This window comes from Somniosus microcephalus, chromosome 1, assembly GCF_052327205.1.
Source record: "Somniosus microcephalus isolate GS21.2 chromosome 1, FLI_Smic_1.0, whole genome shotgun sequence".
NCBI lineage: Eukaryota > Metazoa > Chordata > Chondrichthyes > Squaliformes > Somniosidae > Somniosus > Somniosus microcephalus.
The window spans coordinates 346,526,588-346,547,257 of record NC_140987.1 but is presented as its reverse complement, the minus strand read 5'-3'; the positions used below and the strand labels follow the sequence as shown (position 1 = coordinate 346,547,257).

Sequence of the window (20,670 nt, the reverse complement as noted above, 5' to 3'; positions counted from 1 at the left end):
GGGATGCATCGCATTAACTACGCCCCTGGGACACGCAAGCACAGCGCGCCGGCAGCTGGGCCAGACCCCAGAGCGGAATTCCACGGGGCCCTACAACTCAACTGCCGGCGCGCAAGGTAAGTGCAGGAAGGGGGTTTACACCCGCGGGAAGCCCCCGACCCGAATTTCTGGGCCAACCACGCACCACGCCCTGTGCATAACCACACAACCTACACATAACAACACTATCTACACATAACCACAGACCCTACACATAAACACACACTACACAAAACTACACATCCTAAACATAACCACACACCCTAAACATAAACACACAACCTACACATAACAACACTCCCTACACATAACCACACAGCCTACACATAACCAGACACCCTACACATAAACACACACCCTAAACATAACTACACACCCTACACCTAACTACACACCCTACTATTAACCATACACTCAGCACACCATACACAAAACCAACCAGCCTACACATAACAACACACCCTACACATGTCCACACAACCTACACATAACCACACACCCTAAACATAAACACACAACCTACGCATATCCACACACACTACACATAACCACACACCCTGCACATAAAAACACAATCTAAACAAATCTACACAACCTACACATAACAACATGCCCTGCGCATAACCACACACCCTACACGTAACTACACACCCTACACATAACAACACACCCTACACATAACACACCCTACACATAACTATACACCCTACACATAATCACACACCCTTCACATAACCACACACCCTATACATAACCAAACACCCTGCACATAAACACACACCCTAGACATAAACACACACCCTAAACATAACCACACACCCTACACATACCTACACACCCAAAAAAAACTGCACACCCTACACATAACCACACATACTACACATAACCGCAGACCCTACAAATAACTACACAACCACCACATAACTACACACCCTAGACATAACCACACACCCTACACATAAACACACACCCTACACATAACCACACACCCTACACATAAATACATACCCTACACATAACTACATAAACTACACATAAAAATGCACCCTACACATAACCACACACCCTTCACATAATCACACACCCTACACATAACCACACACTGTACACATAACCACCCACCCTACACATAACCACAAACCCTGCACACAACTACACACCCTACACCTAAATACAACCTACAAATAACCACACACGCTACACATAACACCATGCCCTGCGCATAACCACACACATTACATGTAACAACACTCCCTACACATAACCACACACCCTACAAATAAACACAAATCCTATATGTAACTACACAACCTACACATAAACACACACTACAAAAAGATACATGCCCTACACTATAACCACACACCCTACATATAACAACACTCCCTACACATAACCACACACCCTAAACATAAACACATACACTACACATAACTTCACACCCTATACATAATGGGCCAGTAATTCCTGTCCCAACGTGTGAGTACGGTCGGGGTACTCACGCGTCTGGCCGGAGGAAATGTCAGTTTTCAGCATGCACAGCGCATGCGGGGAAAACTGGCATTTCCTGTCCTCTGAACGAAGGGGTTCAGAGGCAGAACGTGCGCGACTGCACAGGCAGTGTGTGCGCAGAAAAATTCCTTTTTTTTTTCAAATTTGCGCACGTGTAAAGGCCTCCGGTCTTTACGCGTGGAAAAACAAGACTTAAGTATTTAGTTTTTCAGGTAAGTGGGCTTTTAGTACAATGTAGAATTTTTTTTTTCCACAGTTTTGTTATTTTTAAAGAATTTACAGGATGGTAAGTTTAGTTTTAGACCCTATTTTTTAAAAATGTATTTTTTTCAAAAAATTGATTAATTGTTTAAAACATTTTTTAAAACTTATTTATAGTTATTATAATCAGTGGGATTTTTAAAAAAATGTTATTTAAAGTTAAAGCAGTGTTTTGGCAGCCCATACTTTTCATGAGTTTGACAGCTCTTACTGTCAAACTCATGAATGAGTTTCCCCTCCCCTGATTGGCTGCACAGTGCTCACCTGATCCCAGCCGGCACATCGCACTAACTACGCCGCTGGATCAGGTTAGCACAGCGCGCTGACAGCTGAACCGGGCCTGTGACAGGAAATGCAAGCAGGCCCGAGCTTCAGATGTCGGCGCGCAAGGTGAGTGCAGATCGGGGGCTTGCACGTGCGGCAAGCCCCCGATCTAATTTCAGGGCCAAAGACACGCTACACAAAACTACACACCCTACACCTAACAACACAGCCTAAACATAAACACACACCCTACAAATAACAACCATCCCTACACGTAACCACACACCCTACACATAAACACACACCCTATATATAACTACACACTCTACACATAACCACACAATCTACACATAACCACACACCCTACACATAAGCACACACCCTACACATAAGCACACACCCTTCACATAACCACACATCCTACACATAACCAAACACCTTACACATATCCACACACCCTACACAGAACCACACTACCTACACATAAACACACATCCTACACATAAATACACACCCTACACATAAACACACACTACACAAATCTACTCACCCTACACATAACCACACACCATAAACATAAACACACAACCTACACATAACAACACCCCCTACACATAACCACACAGTCTACACATAACCAGACACCTGACACATAACTACACACCCTACACATAACCACACAACCTGCACATAAACACACACCCTACACAAAGCTACACACCCTACACCTAACCACACACTACTATTAACTGCACACAGTACACATTACCATACACTCAGCACACCGTACACATAACCAAACACCCTACACATAACAACACACCCTACGCATATCCACACAAACTACACATAACCACACACCCTGCACATAAAAACACAATCTACACATATCCACACAACCTACACATAACAACACGCCCTGCACATAACCACACACCCTACATGTAACTACACACCCTACACATAACACACCCTACACATAATCACACACCCTACACATAATCACACACCCTACACACAACACTCCCTACACATAACCACACACTCTAAACATACATACCCTACACATAACTTCACACCCTACACATAAAGACACGCTACACAAAACTACACACCCTACACATAACAACACATCCTAAACATAAACACACACCCTAGACATAACCACACAGCCTAAACATAACCACACAGCCTTCATATAACCATGCACATACACATAACCACACGCCCTACACATAACCACACACCCTACACATAACCACACACCCTACACATAAGCACACACCCTTCACATAACCACACATCCTACACATAACCAAATACCTTACACATACCCAAACACCCTACACATACCCACACTCCCTACACATAAACACACATCCTACACATAACCACTCACCCTAAACATAAACACACAACCTACACATAACAACACTCCCTAAACATAACCACACAGCCTACACATAACCAGACACCCTACACATAACTACACACCCTACACATAACCACACACCCTGCACATAAACCAACACCCTACACATAACTACACACCCTACACCTAACCACACACCCTACTATTAACTGCACACAGTACACATAACCATAAACTCAGCACACCATACACATAACCAAACACCTTACACATAACAACACAACCTACGCATATCCACACACCCTACACATAACCACACACCCTGCACATAAAAACACAATCTACACATAGCCAAAAAACCCACACATAACAACACACCCTGCGCATAACCACACACCCTAAACGTAACTACAAACCCTACACATAACAACACACCCTACACATAAGCACACACTACAAAAGGAGACACACCCTACACATAACCACACATCCGAGACACAACAACACTCCCTACACATAACCACACACTCTAAACATAATGGCCCAGAAATTCGGGTCTCCACGGGTAAGTACGCAAGGGGTACTCACCCGTAGGCCCAAAGGAAGTGCCGGTTTCCTGCATGCACTGCGCATGCGCGGGAAACCAGCAATTCCGTTCCCCTGAACGAAGGGGTTCAGAGGTCGAACGCGTGTACAGGAGAGGCAGCGCGTGTGCATTGAACTTACATTTTTTTTGCAGGTTTTCCTTGGAAGGTAAGTATCCAGAAGATAGACATGTAAAAAGCATTCACAAGGCCGGCTTTTCACAAGGTAAGTGGTGAATTAATTAAAATTAAAACATTTTTTCCACAGGTTTATTATTTTTAAATATTTTAAAGCAAGGTAAGTTTATTTTTAGCACCGTTACAAAATAAAATTATTTTTTTCAAAAATTTAAATTATTGTTTAAAATAGTTATTTCATGTAATTTATAGTTTAGTTAAAAAATGTGATTTAAAAAAAAATTATTTGAAGATTTAGTGCTGTTTTGGGGCCGCAGTATATATAAGTTTTGACAGCTCTTCCTGTCAATCTTATGAATGGAGCATTCCCTGCTCCGCTCTCCATGGCCCACGTGATCCAGGGGACGCATCGAACTAACTGCACATAAACACACACCCTACAAATAACTACACACCCTACACCTAAACACACACTACTATTAACTGCAGACAGTACACATAACCATACACTCAGCACACCATACACATAACCAAACACCCTACACATAACCACACACCCTACACATAAACACACAACCTACGCATATCCACACACCCTACACATAACCACACACCCTGCACATAAAAACCCTGGGATAGGCAAGCACTGCGTGCCGGCAGCTGGAGCAGGCCCAGGATCAGAATTCCACGTGGGCCCACAGCTCAACGGCCGGCGCGCAAGGTAAGTGCAGGTCGGGAGCTTGCACCCACGGGAAGCCCCCAACCCGAATTTCTGGCCCAATAACATACCCTACATATAACTTCACACCCTACACATAAAGACACGCTACACAAAACTACACACCATACACATAACAACACACCCTAAACATAAACACACACCCTAAACATAACCACACAGCCTAAACATAACCACACAGCCTTCATATAACCTTGCACCGTACACATAACCACACACGCTACACATAACCACACACCCTACACATAACCACACACCCTACACATAAGCACACACACTTCACATAACCATACATCCTACATATAACCAAATACCTTACACATATCCAAACACCCTACACATACCCACACTCCCTACACATAAACACACATCCTACACGTAACTACACACCCTACACATAACCACACAGCCTACACATAACCACACACCTGTAAAGTATGTGACTATACTTAATACAATAAAGAGGAGACAGCTTGGAAGGTTCAACTTCGGTCTTTACTTCATACCAACAGGCGGGAACTGAGGGGAGATCAGTACCCACAGTACTATTTATACCCCTATGGCCAGGAGTGGTACTACGGTATCACTACGCCCTACAAAGTAGTGCTGCCCTGGCCATAGGTTTAAAGTAACATACCTATTACATACACAACATTCCTCCCCTTTTAATTAAAATGTACCCGTGCAATTAAATCAACAGATGCACCATAACTAGGGCTAATAACATTTGGTAACACAACATACATAACATATTTACATCAGAGTTGTCTACCTGTATATATATATATATATATAAAAAGAAACATGTTATAGATTCAGTCTCTGAGGAGGCCTCCTGTCTCGACGAGGATAACGTCTTTCTCTAGTCGGTCTCGGTGTAGGCGGCGGTACTTCCATCACCACTTCGTCGCTGGAGTCGTCGGTGTCTGATGGCACATCCTGTGCCGTGGAGCTCACTGGAGTGCTGAACTCCTCGCAATCCTGAGACTTCTGTAGCGACGAGCTGGGCCGTGATTCCGCTGGAACAATGTGCTGAGACATTTGAGGTAGTGAATCAGTTGGGTTTCTGGACTCCACAAGTTGATCAGCATGTCGTCTGATTATGCCGTCCCCTGTATCCACTGTGTACATCAAGGGTCCCTGGCAGGCCTTTATCATACCAGACCGCCACTTTTCATTTCTATAATCACGGGCCAACACTTGCTGCCCCACCTCGAAGCTCTGTGTCTGTCTGTCAGGAGCCCTACGAAATACTCGGTTTTCCACATCTCTCCGGATGTTTGGTCTGAGCAATTCGAGGCGCGACCTTAACCTTCTATTAAAGAACATGACGGCGGGGGCCTGGTTGGTCACCGTATGTGCAGCATTACGGTACGCGAATAGGAAATTGTCCACCTTGTGTTGTAGTGGCAACCTTTCCTCCCCCATCGCCTTGATGGCCTTTTTAAAAGTCTGTACAAATCGCTCTGCCAGCCCATTTGTAGCCGGATGATATGGTGCGGATGTATAATGTCGCACTCCATTCCTTTTTAGGAATGCTTGAAATTCTTCTGCCACAAATTGTGGCCCATTGTCCGAACAGACTTGCTCGGGCACCCTGTTTCGGGCAAAAATGGTCCTTAAGGCTGCGACTGTCTTTTCGGCTGTCGTTGATGACATCTTTATGACCTCCAGCCATTTTGAGTGGGCGTCCACTACTATAAGGAACATCGCATCCAGGAAGGGCCCAGCGAAGTCCACGTGGATCCTTTGCCACGGCATTGAGGGCCACTCCCACGGATGTAGTGGGGCTTGGGGTGGTACGTTCTGTACCATCTGGCACCCTTGGCATGCTTTTGCTACTTCCTCGATGTCCCTGTCAATGCCGGGTCACCAGACGTAGGCTCTGGCGAGGCTTTTCATTTTGACATCCCCCAGATGACCTTCGTGTAAGTCCCGCAACACTTTATGTTGTAATTTTTGAGGGACCACCACCCTGGCTCCGCACATCAATGTGCCCCGGCAGACAGACAACTGGTCTTTCCTTGCCGAAAACGCCGGCAATGATGCGTCACCCTGCGCCGGCCAGCCTTTCACGGTCAATTCGTAAACCCTTGCCAGTGTCGGGTCGTTCTGTGTTTCCCGCTCGATAGATTGGCTGGTGATGGGCAAGTGTTCCATAACAGCCGTATGATATATTTCCACGGGGTCCTGTACTATCTCTTCGATCTCGGCAGGCAATGGTAGCCGCGACAGGCCATCCGCATTGCCATGCTGTTTGGTACCCTTATATTCGATAAGGTACTGGTGTGCTCCTAAGAACAGTGACCACCTCTGTAGCCTTTGGGCCGTCATCAGGGGCACCCCTTTTGTTGGATTAAATATGGACACCAACGGTTGATGATCCGTCAGTAGTGTGAAACGTTGCCCATGTAGATAGTGGTGGAATTTTTTTACACCCCACACCAGACTGAGGGCCTCCCTGTCGATTTGCGCGTAGTTTCTTTCGGCTGTAGTTAACGACCTTGAGGCAAATGCTATTGGCCTCTCCATCCCATTGGGAAATTTGTGTGACAACACTGCCCCTATACCATACGGGGAGGCGTCACATGCCAACCTCATTGGCATTTTTGGGTCAAAGTGTGCGAGCACTTCCTTTGATGTAATGAGTTGTTTACCCTTTTTAAAAGCAGCCTCACACGCTTCGTCCCAATTCCAGGAGACTCCCTTTTGCAGCAATGAATTTAGTGGATGTAAAATGGACAATAAGTTCGGGAGGAACTTATGGTAATAGTTTATAAGGCCTAAGAATGATCGTAACTGAGATACATTCTCAGGGGGCGGGGCCTTCACTACTGCCTCGATCTTTTCCGGGGACTTATGCAGGCCTTCCTTATCTATAATGTGACCACAGTATGAGATACGTTCCTGGAAAAACTCACATTTCTGCTTGTTCGCCCTGAGTCCGTATTGTTGCAACCGTAGAAGTACTCGCTCCAGGTTAGCGAGGTGGTCGTTTTCCATTTGTCCTGTCACCAGGATGTCATCCAGGTAGCACTGCGTTCCTGGAATGCCCTGTAGGACCTGTTCCATGGTCCTCTGCCATATTGCTGGGACGGACGCCACACCAAATACCAGGCGATTGTACTGGTACAATCCCTTGTGTGTGTTAATCGTTAGGAGCTTTTTCGAGTCCTGCTCCACCTCCATCTGTAAATAAGCTTGACAAAGGTCAATCTTCGTAAAGTGTCTACCCCCAGCTAACGATGCGAATATGTCCTCTATCCGCGGCAGCGGATACTGTACCGTGTGCAGGATTCGGTTAATAGTTATCTTAAAATCCCCGCAAATGCGAACCTTCTTTGGTTCCCCCGGCGTGTTATTTGCAGATTTCTTTATAACTGGGATGATGGGCGTGGCCCACTCACTCCACTCAATCTTTGAAAGGACACCTGCACTCTCTAAGGCATCCAGTTCTGCTTCCACAGCTGGCCGAATGGCGTAAGGCACCGGTCTGGCCTTACAAAACTTGGGGTTTGCGTCTTGAACAATAGTTATTTTTGCTCTAATGTCCTTTAAGGTCCCCAGCCCTTGTTGGAACACCTCTGGCGTTTTTGCCAATATTTTCGACAGCCTGCTTGTAATGGTTGTATCATCCTTGGTGGTTTCTACTTTTATCTCGTGTATTGACTTCCAGTCGAAATGGATTTTTCTTATCCATTCCCTACCCAAAAGTGGTGGTCCACCGTTTGGTAGGATGTATAAATAAAGTCCTGGCACTTTTCTGCCATTGTATTTAACTGTTACTTGCATTTTTCCCTTCGGGTAAACTTTTTGTCCCGTATATGTTTTTAATTTGATTTCGGTTTCCTTTAAGGGAATGCGTTTGAACAGCCTGTTATAATCTTGTTCATTAATTACTGATAGGGCTGAACCCGTGTCCAGCTCCATATTAACTTCGACGCCTGCTACCTTCATTTTAACCCACATTGTGCTGTGGTCCTCCGTTTTGTTTACACCATATAACTTGAGACATCCCAGACCTTTAGGCTCTGCTTTTGTGCCTTCCTGTGACTCGCCTGAGCTACTGTCAGATATCTTATGTATTTTTGTCCTTGCCTTGGTACTGCTCGGATTGCCCCCACTATTGGGTTTCGTACCCGACCGACAAACTTTCGCTATATGCCCCTTTTTCCCACACTGCCGGCATATTTTATCACAAAACCAACAATTACTTTGGTCGTGGGTGGTTTTGCCACAACGGTAGCATTTACCTTTGTGAAATGTCACCTCATGGGTGTCATAGCCGGTTGTGTTTTGTCGTATTTGAGCAGCACCCTGTGCTGCTGCTTCATGTGCCGATGCTATTTCCATCGCCTGATCTAGGCTGAGCTGTTTCTTGGCCAGCAACCGTTTTCATGTACTCTCATTTAACATGCCACAGACAAATCTGTCTCTGATTGCTTCCGCCACAAAGGCTCCAAACTGGCAATGTTTGGACAACCGTCTGAGCTCAGCCAAATAGGCTGCCTGCGACTCATCATTCCTTTGGTCGCGTCTGTAGAAGCGGTACCTTTCCGCTATAAATGGTGGCTTAGGGTTTAAATATTCCTTTAACGTATCAACAATTTGGGCATACGTTTTGTCTGCTGGCTTTTCTGGAGTAAGAAGATTCCTCAGCAGACCGTATGTTTTTGCCCCCATAGAATTTAATAAGGTTGCTGCCTTTTCATCATCTTTCACCTTGTTTACTACGCAATAAAGTTCATGCCTTTCGACATATGCGTCCCATTCTTCTGTGTCCGCAACAAATTCTGACAACCAAGCTACTCTGGACATTTTAAAACGGCTGAAGAGAAAAACTTTTCCCCTTTTGTCCACTAGATGGCGCTGTTCTTTTTTAAATGTTAAACTGCTGAAGAGAAAAACTTTTCCCCTTTGTCCACTAGATGGCGTTTTCCCGCCTTTTCTCCCTCTGCTGTCAACAACCTCCAGCGTCGTTATTTTTTTTTTCTTGCAGCTCCCGTTATTGCCACCGCCGCTATTACAACGACCTTCCCCTCTCGTGGCCCGCTAGTCCTCGTGGCTCCGTTTGTTCCCCAGATCGCCTGCCCGTTCTGGCCCTTGTAGCTCATGTTCCCCGGGAAGGATTGCAGTTTACCTGGCCCTGGGTGGACTTTTGCCCCGTGTCTGGAGCGCCCATTCAGCCTCTTCTCTCAGCTGCTGCAGCCTCCGCTGGAAACCTCTCTCTCTCGCTCCGTTGCTGCCGCTCCTCCCGAACTGGGCGGCCTCCTTCGGTCGACGCTGGACTCCGCAGGCTGGCTGGTAAGAAGCTTCTCTCCTTCTCTCTCCGTACTGCTACCGATCCTTGTTGCACCGTGTACTGGCGAGTTCGAACGTAACTCGTCGCCAGTGTAAAGTATGTGACTATACTTAATACAATAATGAGGAGACAGCTTGGAAGGTTCAACTTCGGTCTTTACTTCATACCAACAGGCGGGAACTGAGGGGAGATCAGTACCCACAGTACTATTTATGCCCCTATGGCCAGGAGTGGTACTACGGTATCACTATGCCCTACAAAGTAGTGCTGCCCTGGCCATAGGTTTAAAGTAACATACATATTACATACACAACACCCTAAACATAAACACACACCCTACACCTAACAACACACTCTACACATAACCACACAACCTACACCTAACCACACACCCCACACATAACTGCACACAGTACACATACCCATAAACTCAGCACAGCCTACACATATCCACACACCCTACACATAAACACACACCCTACACATAACTACACACCCTACACATAACCACGCACCCTACAGAAAACTACACACCCTGCACATAACCACACACCCTACACATAACATCACACCCTACACATAACCACACACTCTAAACATAATAACATACACTACACAAAACTACGCACCCTACACATAACACACCCTAAACATAAACACACACCCTACACATAACATCACACCCTACACATAACCACACACACTACACATAACCACACACCCTACATATAAGCACAAACCCTTCACATAACCACACAACCTAAACATAACCAAATACCTTACACATATCCAAACACCCTACACATACCCACACTCCCTACACATAAACACACATCCTACACATAACTACACACCCTACACATAAACGCACACTACACAAAACTACACACCCTACACATAACCACACACCCTGAACATAAACACAAAACCCTACACATAACAACACTCTCTGCACATAACCACACAGCTTACACATAACCAGAAACCCTACACATAACTACACACCCTACACATAACCACACACCCTGCACATAAACACACACCCTACACATAAATACACACCCTACACATAACTGCACAAAGTACACATAACCATACACTCAGCACATCCTACACATATCCACACACCCTACACATAACCACACACCCTACACATCACCAGCACCCTACACATAACCACACTCCCTACACATAACCACACAGCCTACACATAACCAGACACCCTACACATAACTACACACCCTATGCATAACAACACACCCTGCACATAAACCCACACCCTACGCATAACTACACACCATACACCTAACCACACACCCTACACATAAATGCACACAGTACACATAACCATACACTCAGCACACCCTACACATATCCACACATAACCACAGTCCCTACACACCCTACACATAACCACACACCCTGCACATAACAACACAACCTACACATATCCACACACCCTACACATAACAACACACCCTGCGCATAATCACATACCCTACACGTAACACACCTACACATAATAACACACCCTACACATAATCACACACTCTAAACATAACAACACACCCTGCATATAACCACACATCCTACTGATAGCTACATACCCTAGACATGACCATACACACTACACATAACCACACACACTAGAGATAAACACACAACCTACACATAACCACACACCCTACACATGACCACACACACTACACATAACCACACACCCTAGAGATAACCACACACCCTACACATAACCACACACCCTACACATAACCACACACCCTATACATAATCACGCACGCTACACATAACTACACACCCTACAAATAACAACACACCCTACACATAACAACACACCCTACACATAACCACATGCCCTAATCATAAGCACTCACCCTGCACATAACAACACACCCTACGCGTAACTACACACCCTACACATAACACACCCTACACATAACAACACAACCTACAGATAGCCACACACCCTACACATAACCACACTTCCTAAACATATCCGCACACTCTGCACATATCTACAGACCCTGCACATAACCATACACCATACACATAACTACACACCCTACACATAAACTCACACTACAAAAAGATACACACCCTACACATAAACACACACCCTACACATAACAACACTCACTACACATAAACACACACTCTAAACATAATGGCCCTGAAATTAGGATCGGGAGCTTGCCGTGTGTGCAAGCCCCCGATGTTCACTTACCCGGCGCGCTGACATTTTAATTCTGGCCCGCATTGCATTGACTCTCACTGGCCCGCTTGAGGCCCTGCCGCGCTGTGCGTGCATGACCCAGCGGCGTACTTAGTGTGATGAGCCGGCTGGGATCACGTGAGCACAGGGCAACCAATGGGAGGTTGCAAAAGTTCATTCATGAGTTTGACAGTAAGAGCTGTCAAACTCATGAAAACTCCTGGCCCCAAAACACTACTTAAACCTGAAAGAAAATTTTAAAAAACATTGCACTACTTAAATGAAACATAAAGAACTCTGAAAAACTATTTTAAACAATAATTTTAAAATTTGAAAAAAAAAATTATATAAAAAATCGGGGCTAAAACTAAACTTACCTTACTGTAAATTCTTTAAAAATAACAAACCTGTGGAAAACAAATTTCTCAATTGTATTAATAGACAACTTACCTGAAAAACTAAGTATCACGTGTGGTTTTTCAATGCGTAAATACCGGAGGCCTTTACACATATGCAACTCTCTAAAAATAGAGGAAATCCAAGTCGCACGCGCTGCCCGATACCGCGCACGCGTTCAGCCTCTTAACCCCTTGGGTCAGAGGACAGGAAATGCCGGTTTTCAGCGCATGCGCTGTGCATGCTGAAAACCGGCAATTCCTCCGGGCACATGCGTGAGTACCCTGTCCTTACGCGTTGGGCCCGGAATTACTGGGCCAATAACATACCCTACACATAACTTCACACCCTACACATAAAGATACGCTACACAAAACCACACACCCTACACTTAACAACCCACCCTAAACATAAACACACACCCTACAAATAACAACACTCCCTACATGTAACCACACACCCTACACATAATCACACACCCTGTACATAACTACACACTCTACACATAACCACACACCCTACACATAACCACACAGCCTTCATATAACCATGCAGCGTACACATAAACACACACCCTACACATAACCACACACGCTACACATAACCACACATCCTACACATAAGCACACACAGTTCACATAACCACACAGCCTACACAAAACCACACAGCCTTCATATAACCATGCAGCATACACATAACCACACACCCTACACATAACCACACACGCTACACATAACCACACACCCTACACATAAGCACACACAGTTCACATAACCACACATCCTACACATAACCAAATACCTTACACATATCCAAACACCCTACACATACCCACATGCCCTACACATAAACACACATCCTACACATACCTACACAACTTACACATAACCACACACTCTAAGCATAAACACACACCCTACAGATGACAACACTACCTACACATAACCATACAGCCTACACATAACTACACACCCTACACATAACCACACACCCTGCACATAAACACACATCCTACGCATAACTACATACCATACACCTAAGCTCACACCCTACACATAACTGCACACAGTACACAAAGCAATAAACTCAGCACACCCTACATATATCCACACACACTACACATAACCACACACCCTGCACATAACAACACAACCTGCACATATCCACACACCCTACACATAACAACATGCCCTGCGCATAACAACACACCCTACGCGTAACTACACACCCTAAACATAACAACACAACCAACACAAAACTACACACCCTGCACAAAACCACACACACTACACATAATCACATACCCTACTGATAGCTACACACCCTACACATGACCACACACACTACACATAACCACACACCTTAGAGATAACCACAAACCCTACACATAACCACACACCCTAAACATAACCACACACCCTACACATAACTGCACTCGCTACACATAACCGCACACTCTACAAATAACTGCACACCCTACACATAACCACACACCCTATACATAATCCCACATGCTACACATAACTACACACCCTACACATAACACACCCTGCACATAACCACACACCCTACACATAAGCACACACCCTACACATAACTACACTCCCTACACATAACAACACACCCTACACATAACAACACACCCTACACATAACCACGCACCCTACACATAAGCACACACCCTACACATAACCACGCACCCTACACATAAGCACACACCCTACACATAACAACACACCCTACACATACCTAGACATCCTACACATAAATACACACCCTACACATAACCACACAACATATACATATCCGCAAACCCTACACATATCTACAGACCCTACACCTAACCATACACCCTACACTTAACACACCCTACACTTAACACAACCTACATATAACCACACACCCTACACATAACCACACACCCTACCCATAACCACACTCCCAACACATAACCACACATCATACACATAACCACACAAACCTACACATAACCACACACCCTTCACATAACCACACAGCCTACACATAACCACACACCCTACACATAACAACACACCCTACACATAACCACACATCCTACACATAAGCACACACCCTACACATAACAACACACCCTACACATAACCACCCACCCTACACATAACTACACACCCTACGCATAAAAACACACCCTACGCATAACTACACACCCTCCACATAACACACCCTACACATAACACAACCTACAGATAAACACACACCCTACACATACCTAGACACCCTACACATAAATACACACCCTACACATAACCACACAACATACACATATCCGCAAACCCTACACATATCTACAGACCCTACAGCTAACCATACACCCTACACATAACTACACACCCTACACTTAACACACCCTACACTTAAAACACCCTACATATAACCACACACCCTACACATAACCACACACCCTACCCATAACCACACTCCCGACACATAACCACACACCATACACATAACCACACACCATACACATAACCACACACCCTACACATAATCACACTCCTTACACATAACCACACAGCTTACACATAACCTCACACCCTACACATTACCACACACCATAAACATAGCCACACACCCTACACATAACCACACGCCCTACACATAACCACACAGCCTACACATAACCACACAGCCTACACATAACTACACAACCTTCACATAACCCATCCTACACGTAACTACACACCCTACACGTAACAACACATCCTACACATAACCACACATCCTACACATAACAACACACCCTACACAAATCCACACAATGTACACAGAATTTCACTACCTACCCTTAAAGGCCTGTGTGTAAATAGTAGGGGGGTGGGCCTAATTGGATAGCTTTTTCAAAGCTCCTGTTCTGCATTATTTTATGATTCTACATGGAACTACACAGCTGCACAGAACTACATAATATACACAACACTAAATGACCTAATAGAACCACACTGCACTGTTTAGAACCTTCTATACAACCCCACTTTGTCACTGGCCCTCTTATAGCAGACATGAACCCCCCAACTGAACTGCAGCAATCACTTGAGCAAAGGAACTGTGGCTTTGATTCTACTGGAATGTCTATTGCAACAAAACTCTGCTATGTTTGTGCCTTATCTGGTACTCTGCCTAATGTTTTTTTCCTGACTCTCTCAGGGGGAACCTTACCAAATGTGAATGTGGGAGATTGGGTGTGGTTAGGGGGTTAATTGGGTAAAATTTCCGAGCTGGTTCCAACACACCAACTTCCAGGTTTTACAGAGGTGAGGCAAGGGGTGGGGCAGCCAACCCACTCCCAGGAGGCGGATTGGCATTTTAGATATGTTAATGCGGCTCAAACCCTCTGATTTAACCTGCTTTGCCAGTTTTACTGTGGGCAGCCAGTTTGCCCAGGCCTCAGGAAACCTGACAGCTGAAGGGAGGTGAGGACAGCCTTTACAGCACTGCTTGTGGGCCCGGAGGAGCAGACTGCTTCCACCCTGTCCCCCAAGCTCTCTCCCTCCACCCCCCCCCCCGATACAAAGACCTCCGGGGTTGGGGATCGGACCTCTACCGGGATCGGACACCACCCTCCACCACCCCGGATCAGTCGCCCCCCCCCGCCCCGGGCCGTAAATGCGACCAACCTGGTCCTGCGGCTTCCAGGTTTTCCTGTCCGAAATTCTGCCCTACACCCCCCATCCCCCTCCACCCTTCCTAACCCACCATGTTTTGGCATGAGAGCATCTGTTTCTATGACTCACCGAAGGTCCAAATGTCCCAATATCATTTTAGGGTTTGGATGACCTGTCAGGAAAACTGTTGTGTCTCCAGACCCCAGGACAGCCATCCTTTCCTATTTGTGGCCTGGGGCGGCTTTCTTGCTCCTCTGTACTTTCCCTACACCTTCTGCGAGAAGAAGCTCAGGAGCCCAAGGACCTATGCCCTAAGGAAATGGGTCACTTCCATGACATTGGCTGTACCATGGAAGCGTAATATTCTGGGGATTCGCCACCATCTTGGGTCTATTGTGGACCCATTCAGAGACCCCACTCAGGATCTGCTAGGTGCCTGCTACAATTGACATGGTGACTGTAATAGAAGATCTTAGTGGGAATTTTATTGTGCAAAGGTTTCCTGATGTCTTTTGTGTCACTTTTGTGCAGTTGGAGGATACGGAGGCAGTAAAAATAATTCAGCAGACCAATCTCCAAAGTTACCCAAGTCCTTGTCAGTCACACCTCAGCAGCTTAGCAGCACCGAATGGATCAACGAGGAGGAACCAGAAAACCTACAGAGTTCTGATGAAAAGGATATACATCAGAAAGGAAAGGATCAGGATAAAAATAACACTGAAAACAAAACGCCTGGGCCCAAATTAAAGCTAAGATTTGCTCTTCAGGAAACATTCGAAAATGGATTGTCACAGAATGAAATCAGCAATGGACGGAGAACACCCAATGTACCTCCATTAGTCCGTCAGTTCTCTGAACCAATTAGTGACGGAGCCAGCACAGAGTACATAGAATTAAAAAAATAGACATATAAAATTGATGCAACAGTCGATTTGAGACATTTAACATTCACCCTTATCTTAAAACTACACCTCTATATGGGATTTTCTAGCACCATATTGCACTTTAGACAATTAAAGGACCATTGTCACCAGGCAGGCCACGTGTCTGGAACAACGAGGAAGAGCCAGCTCTGCAGAAATTGGACATGGTGGCTGTGCAATAAGCTCGTATTCTGGTACAAACTTGGCAATGCATTTCTCTTCCTCTTTGTTAGATAGCATTGTTTCAATAATCAGACAAACCTCTGTATATAATTCTGACAAATATGGCTTACAAAATACTCAGCCAAAGGTCAATTTGCTGGAAATCACTGTTGGCAATACTAGTGGTAGCAATATCTGTAAGACATTACTTTGCCTGCTGTTTTGGTGGAGGTGCTAACACCTTTACAAGAAACAGGGTACCAACTGCGTTAAAATAGACATCAAAAGAATGCTAATGTCACTTTGACTTTGTAAACTACTGTATGTAGTTTGAAGCCATCATTATTACAATAATAGCCAGTAGGGGAGATGTACTATTCAGCTACCTTAAACTGTTAGTATGTTAAATATACTGTAGAATAAGTCATCATTACCACATCTGACACTGCTTGAAACCTTGTAGGCATTTAAGGCAATTAAATAAATGTGATTGAAAATAGCTTCACATATCCAGATGCGTAAGAAGGCTATTTATCTATTGACTTATAATTGCATATAATGGATGAATTATTAATTTCCTAACGTGAAGTTATTAGATTCCAGTTCAGTCTGATAAGCTGCCACACCATGAGCATGAAGCATTAAGCACTTTATAAATGCCATGAGAACCCTGGGACTGAAAAAAACCCAGCTTCTAACTTCCTCCCAGATATTTATTTTATGTAGATCTGATGTTCATGTTGCTATTCTCGGGCTACTGAACACTGCTACTCTGGTTCGAATACGTCTTCCATCTTCATAGATTTCCATGTCAAAAAGTGTTGGAGAGGGGCTGCTACATTCAAATTGAAAGTGTGCAGTGTAATGTGACAGGTACTGCAATATTAGAAGATTGTATATCATCTCCTATAAATGTGTTATAATGTAACTGTATTGTATAAAAAGCTGCTGTACCATGTGTTATAATGTAACTGGATGCATTATATATATACCCGATGATTGGCTGCAATTGCATTTTGTTGTGGAAAATAAAAATTAGAATGAATCAACGCTGTCCTTAAGCATCTAAATCTTTGCTGCCGCACCTATTTGCAACACCAATTTTCTGATTGGTCCTCTTGGAAAACAAGACCAGATTTCTGATTGGTCCCGTTGGAGGACAAGACACACCCAACAGTTTGTCTGGAATGTGTAATTTGATCTTGCCTGCTGGGGAGTAATCAATATCTCTGCAATGTGTAATTTGATCCAATCATTTTCACAGGCAGGCTCCAGAGCTCATAGTGCTAATACTACTGCTTTCAGAGAGCAGGCAGGGTTCACCCTCCCGGGTTAGGAGCACTCACAGCACTCACACTGTCGAGTTCAGATAGGAATGGGTGAGGCCATGGAGAGATTTTAACATGAAGATGAGAATTTTAAAATCGAGGTGTTGTTGGCCAATGTTCCCCCTAATTTTTGGGGGTTCGTGGTCCCTTTAACAGGCTGCGTGGCCATTCAAAATTTCAGGCATATGCAAAATCTCCCGTCCAACAGCTGGTAAACAGCCTGCGCAGAACCTCCAGACAGCTGCAGTAATGGTGTTGGTGGGCCATAAGCCAATGTAGGTCAATGAGCACAGGGGTGATGGGCGAATGGGACTTGCTGCATGTTTAGGGAATGGACAGCAGAGTTTTGGATGAGCTCAAGTTCATTGAGGGTAGAAGATGGGAGGCTGGCCAGGCGAACATTGGAATAGTTGAGTCCGGCAAATAGCACATAAATGTAAATGTTATGCATGTTGGTAGGACCAACACAGAATATACTCTCATTTTTTTAAATTCATTTATTTATTGCCCATCCCTAGTTGCCCTTGAGAGGGTGATAGTGAGCTGCCTTCTTAGACTGCTGCGGTCTGGGGGTTGAGTTGGGGGGGTTGGAGGGGGAGAATGTGATGCAGGTGCAAAGGGGTGGGGGTGGAAGAATGTGACCCAGGCCTAACAGAGCTCCTCTCCTCTCCAAGTTCCTCTCTCTCCGAGCTCCTCTCCTCACTCTCCATGCTGCTCTCTCTCTGAGCTCCTCCCCCTCATCCAAGCTCCTCTCTCTCCGAGCTCCTCTCCGCACTCTCCATGCTCCTCTCTCTCTGAGCTCCTCTCCCCCCTCTCCAAGCTCCTCTCTCTCCGAGCTGCTCTCCCACCTCTCCATGCTCCTCTCTCTCCGAGCTCCTCTCCCACCTCTCCAAGCTCCTCACTCTCCGAGCTCCTCTCCCCCTCTCCAAGCTCCTCTCTCTCCGAGCTGCTCTCCCCCTCTCCATCCTCCTCTCTCCAACTCCACTCTATCCAAGCTCCTCTCTCTGAGCTCCTCACCCCCCTCTCCAAACTCCTCTCTCTCTGAGCTCCTCTCCCCCCTCTCCAAGCTCCTCTCCCTCTGAGCTCCTCGCACCCCTCTCCAAGCTCCTCTCTCCAAGCTCCTCTCTCTGAGCTCCTCTCCCCCCTCTCCAAGCTCCTCTCTCTCCAAGCTCCTCACCCCTCTCTCCAAGCTCCTCTCTCTCCAAGCTCCTCACCCCTCTCTCCAAGCTCCTCTCTCTCCAAGCTCCTCTCTCTCCGAGCGCCTCACCCCTCTCTCCAAGCTCCTCTCTCTCCAAGCTCCCCTCTCTCCGAGCTCCTCTCCCCCCTCTCCAAGCTCCTCTCTCCAAGCTCCTCTCTCTCCAAGCTCCTCACCCCTCTCTCCAAGCTCCTCTCTCTCCAAGCCCCTCTCTCTCCGAGCTCCTCTCACCCCTCTCCAAGCTCCTCTCTTTCCGAGCTCCTCTCACCCCTCTCCAAGCTCCTCTCTCTCCGAGCTCCTCTCACCCCTCTCCAAGCTCCTCTCTCTCCGAGTTCCTCTCTCCCCTCTCCAAGCTCCACTCTCTCCAAGCTCCTCCCTCTCCGAGCTCCTCACCCCTCTCTCCAAGCTCCCCTCCCTCGGAGCTCCTCTCCCTCTCTCCAAGCTCCTCTCCCTCCGAGTTCCTCTCCCCCTCTCCAAGCTCTTCTCTCTCCAAGCTCTTCTCTCTCCAAGCTCCTCTCTCTCTGAGCTCCTCGCCCACCTATCCAAGCTCCTCTCTCTCCGAGCTCCCCTCTCTCCGAGC

At 45.8% G+C, this 20,670-nt stretch overlaps 1 protein-coding gene across 1 annotated transcript in view; it reads left to right on the top strand.

Moving 5' to 3' along the window:
- Window positions 1–18,610, top strand: part of LOC147124952 (sodium/hydrogen exchanger 2-like) — a 414,512-nt gene extending 395,902 nt beyond the window's left edge. Inside the window, exon 12 of the mRNA XM_085995231.1 lies at window positions 17,014–18,610. Within this exon, the coding sequence (XP_085851357.1) occupies window positions 17,014–17,387 (374 nt within the window). The 3' untranslated portion in view covers window positions 17,388–18,610. The remainder of the gene's footprint in view (window positions 1–17,013) is intronic.
- The last annotated feature ends 2,060 nt before the right edge of the window (window positions 18,611–20,670 follow it).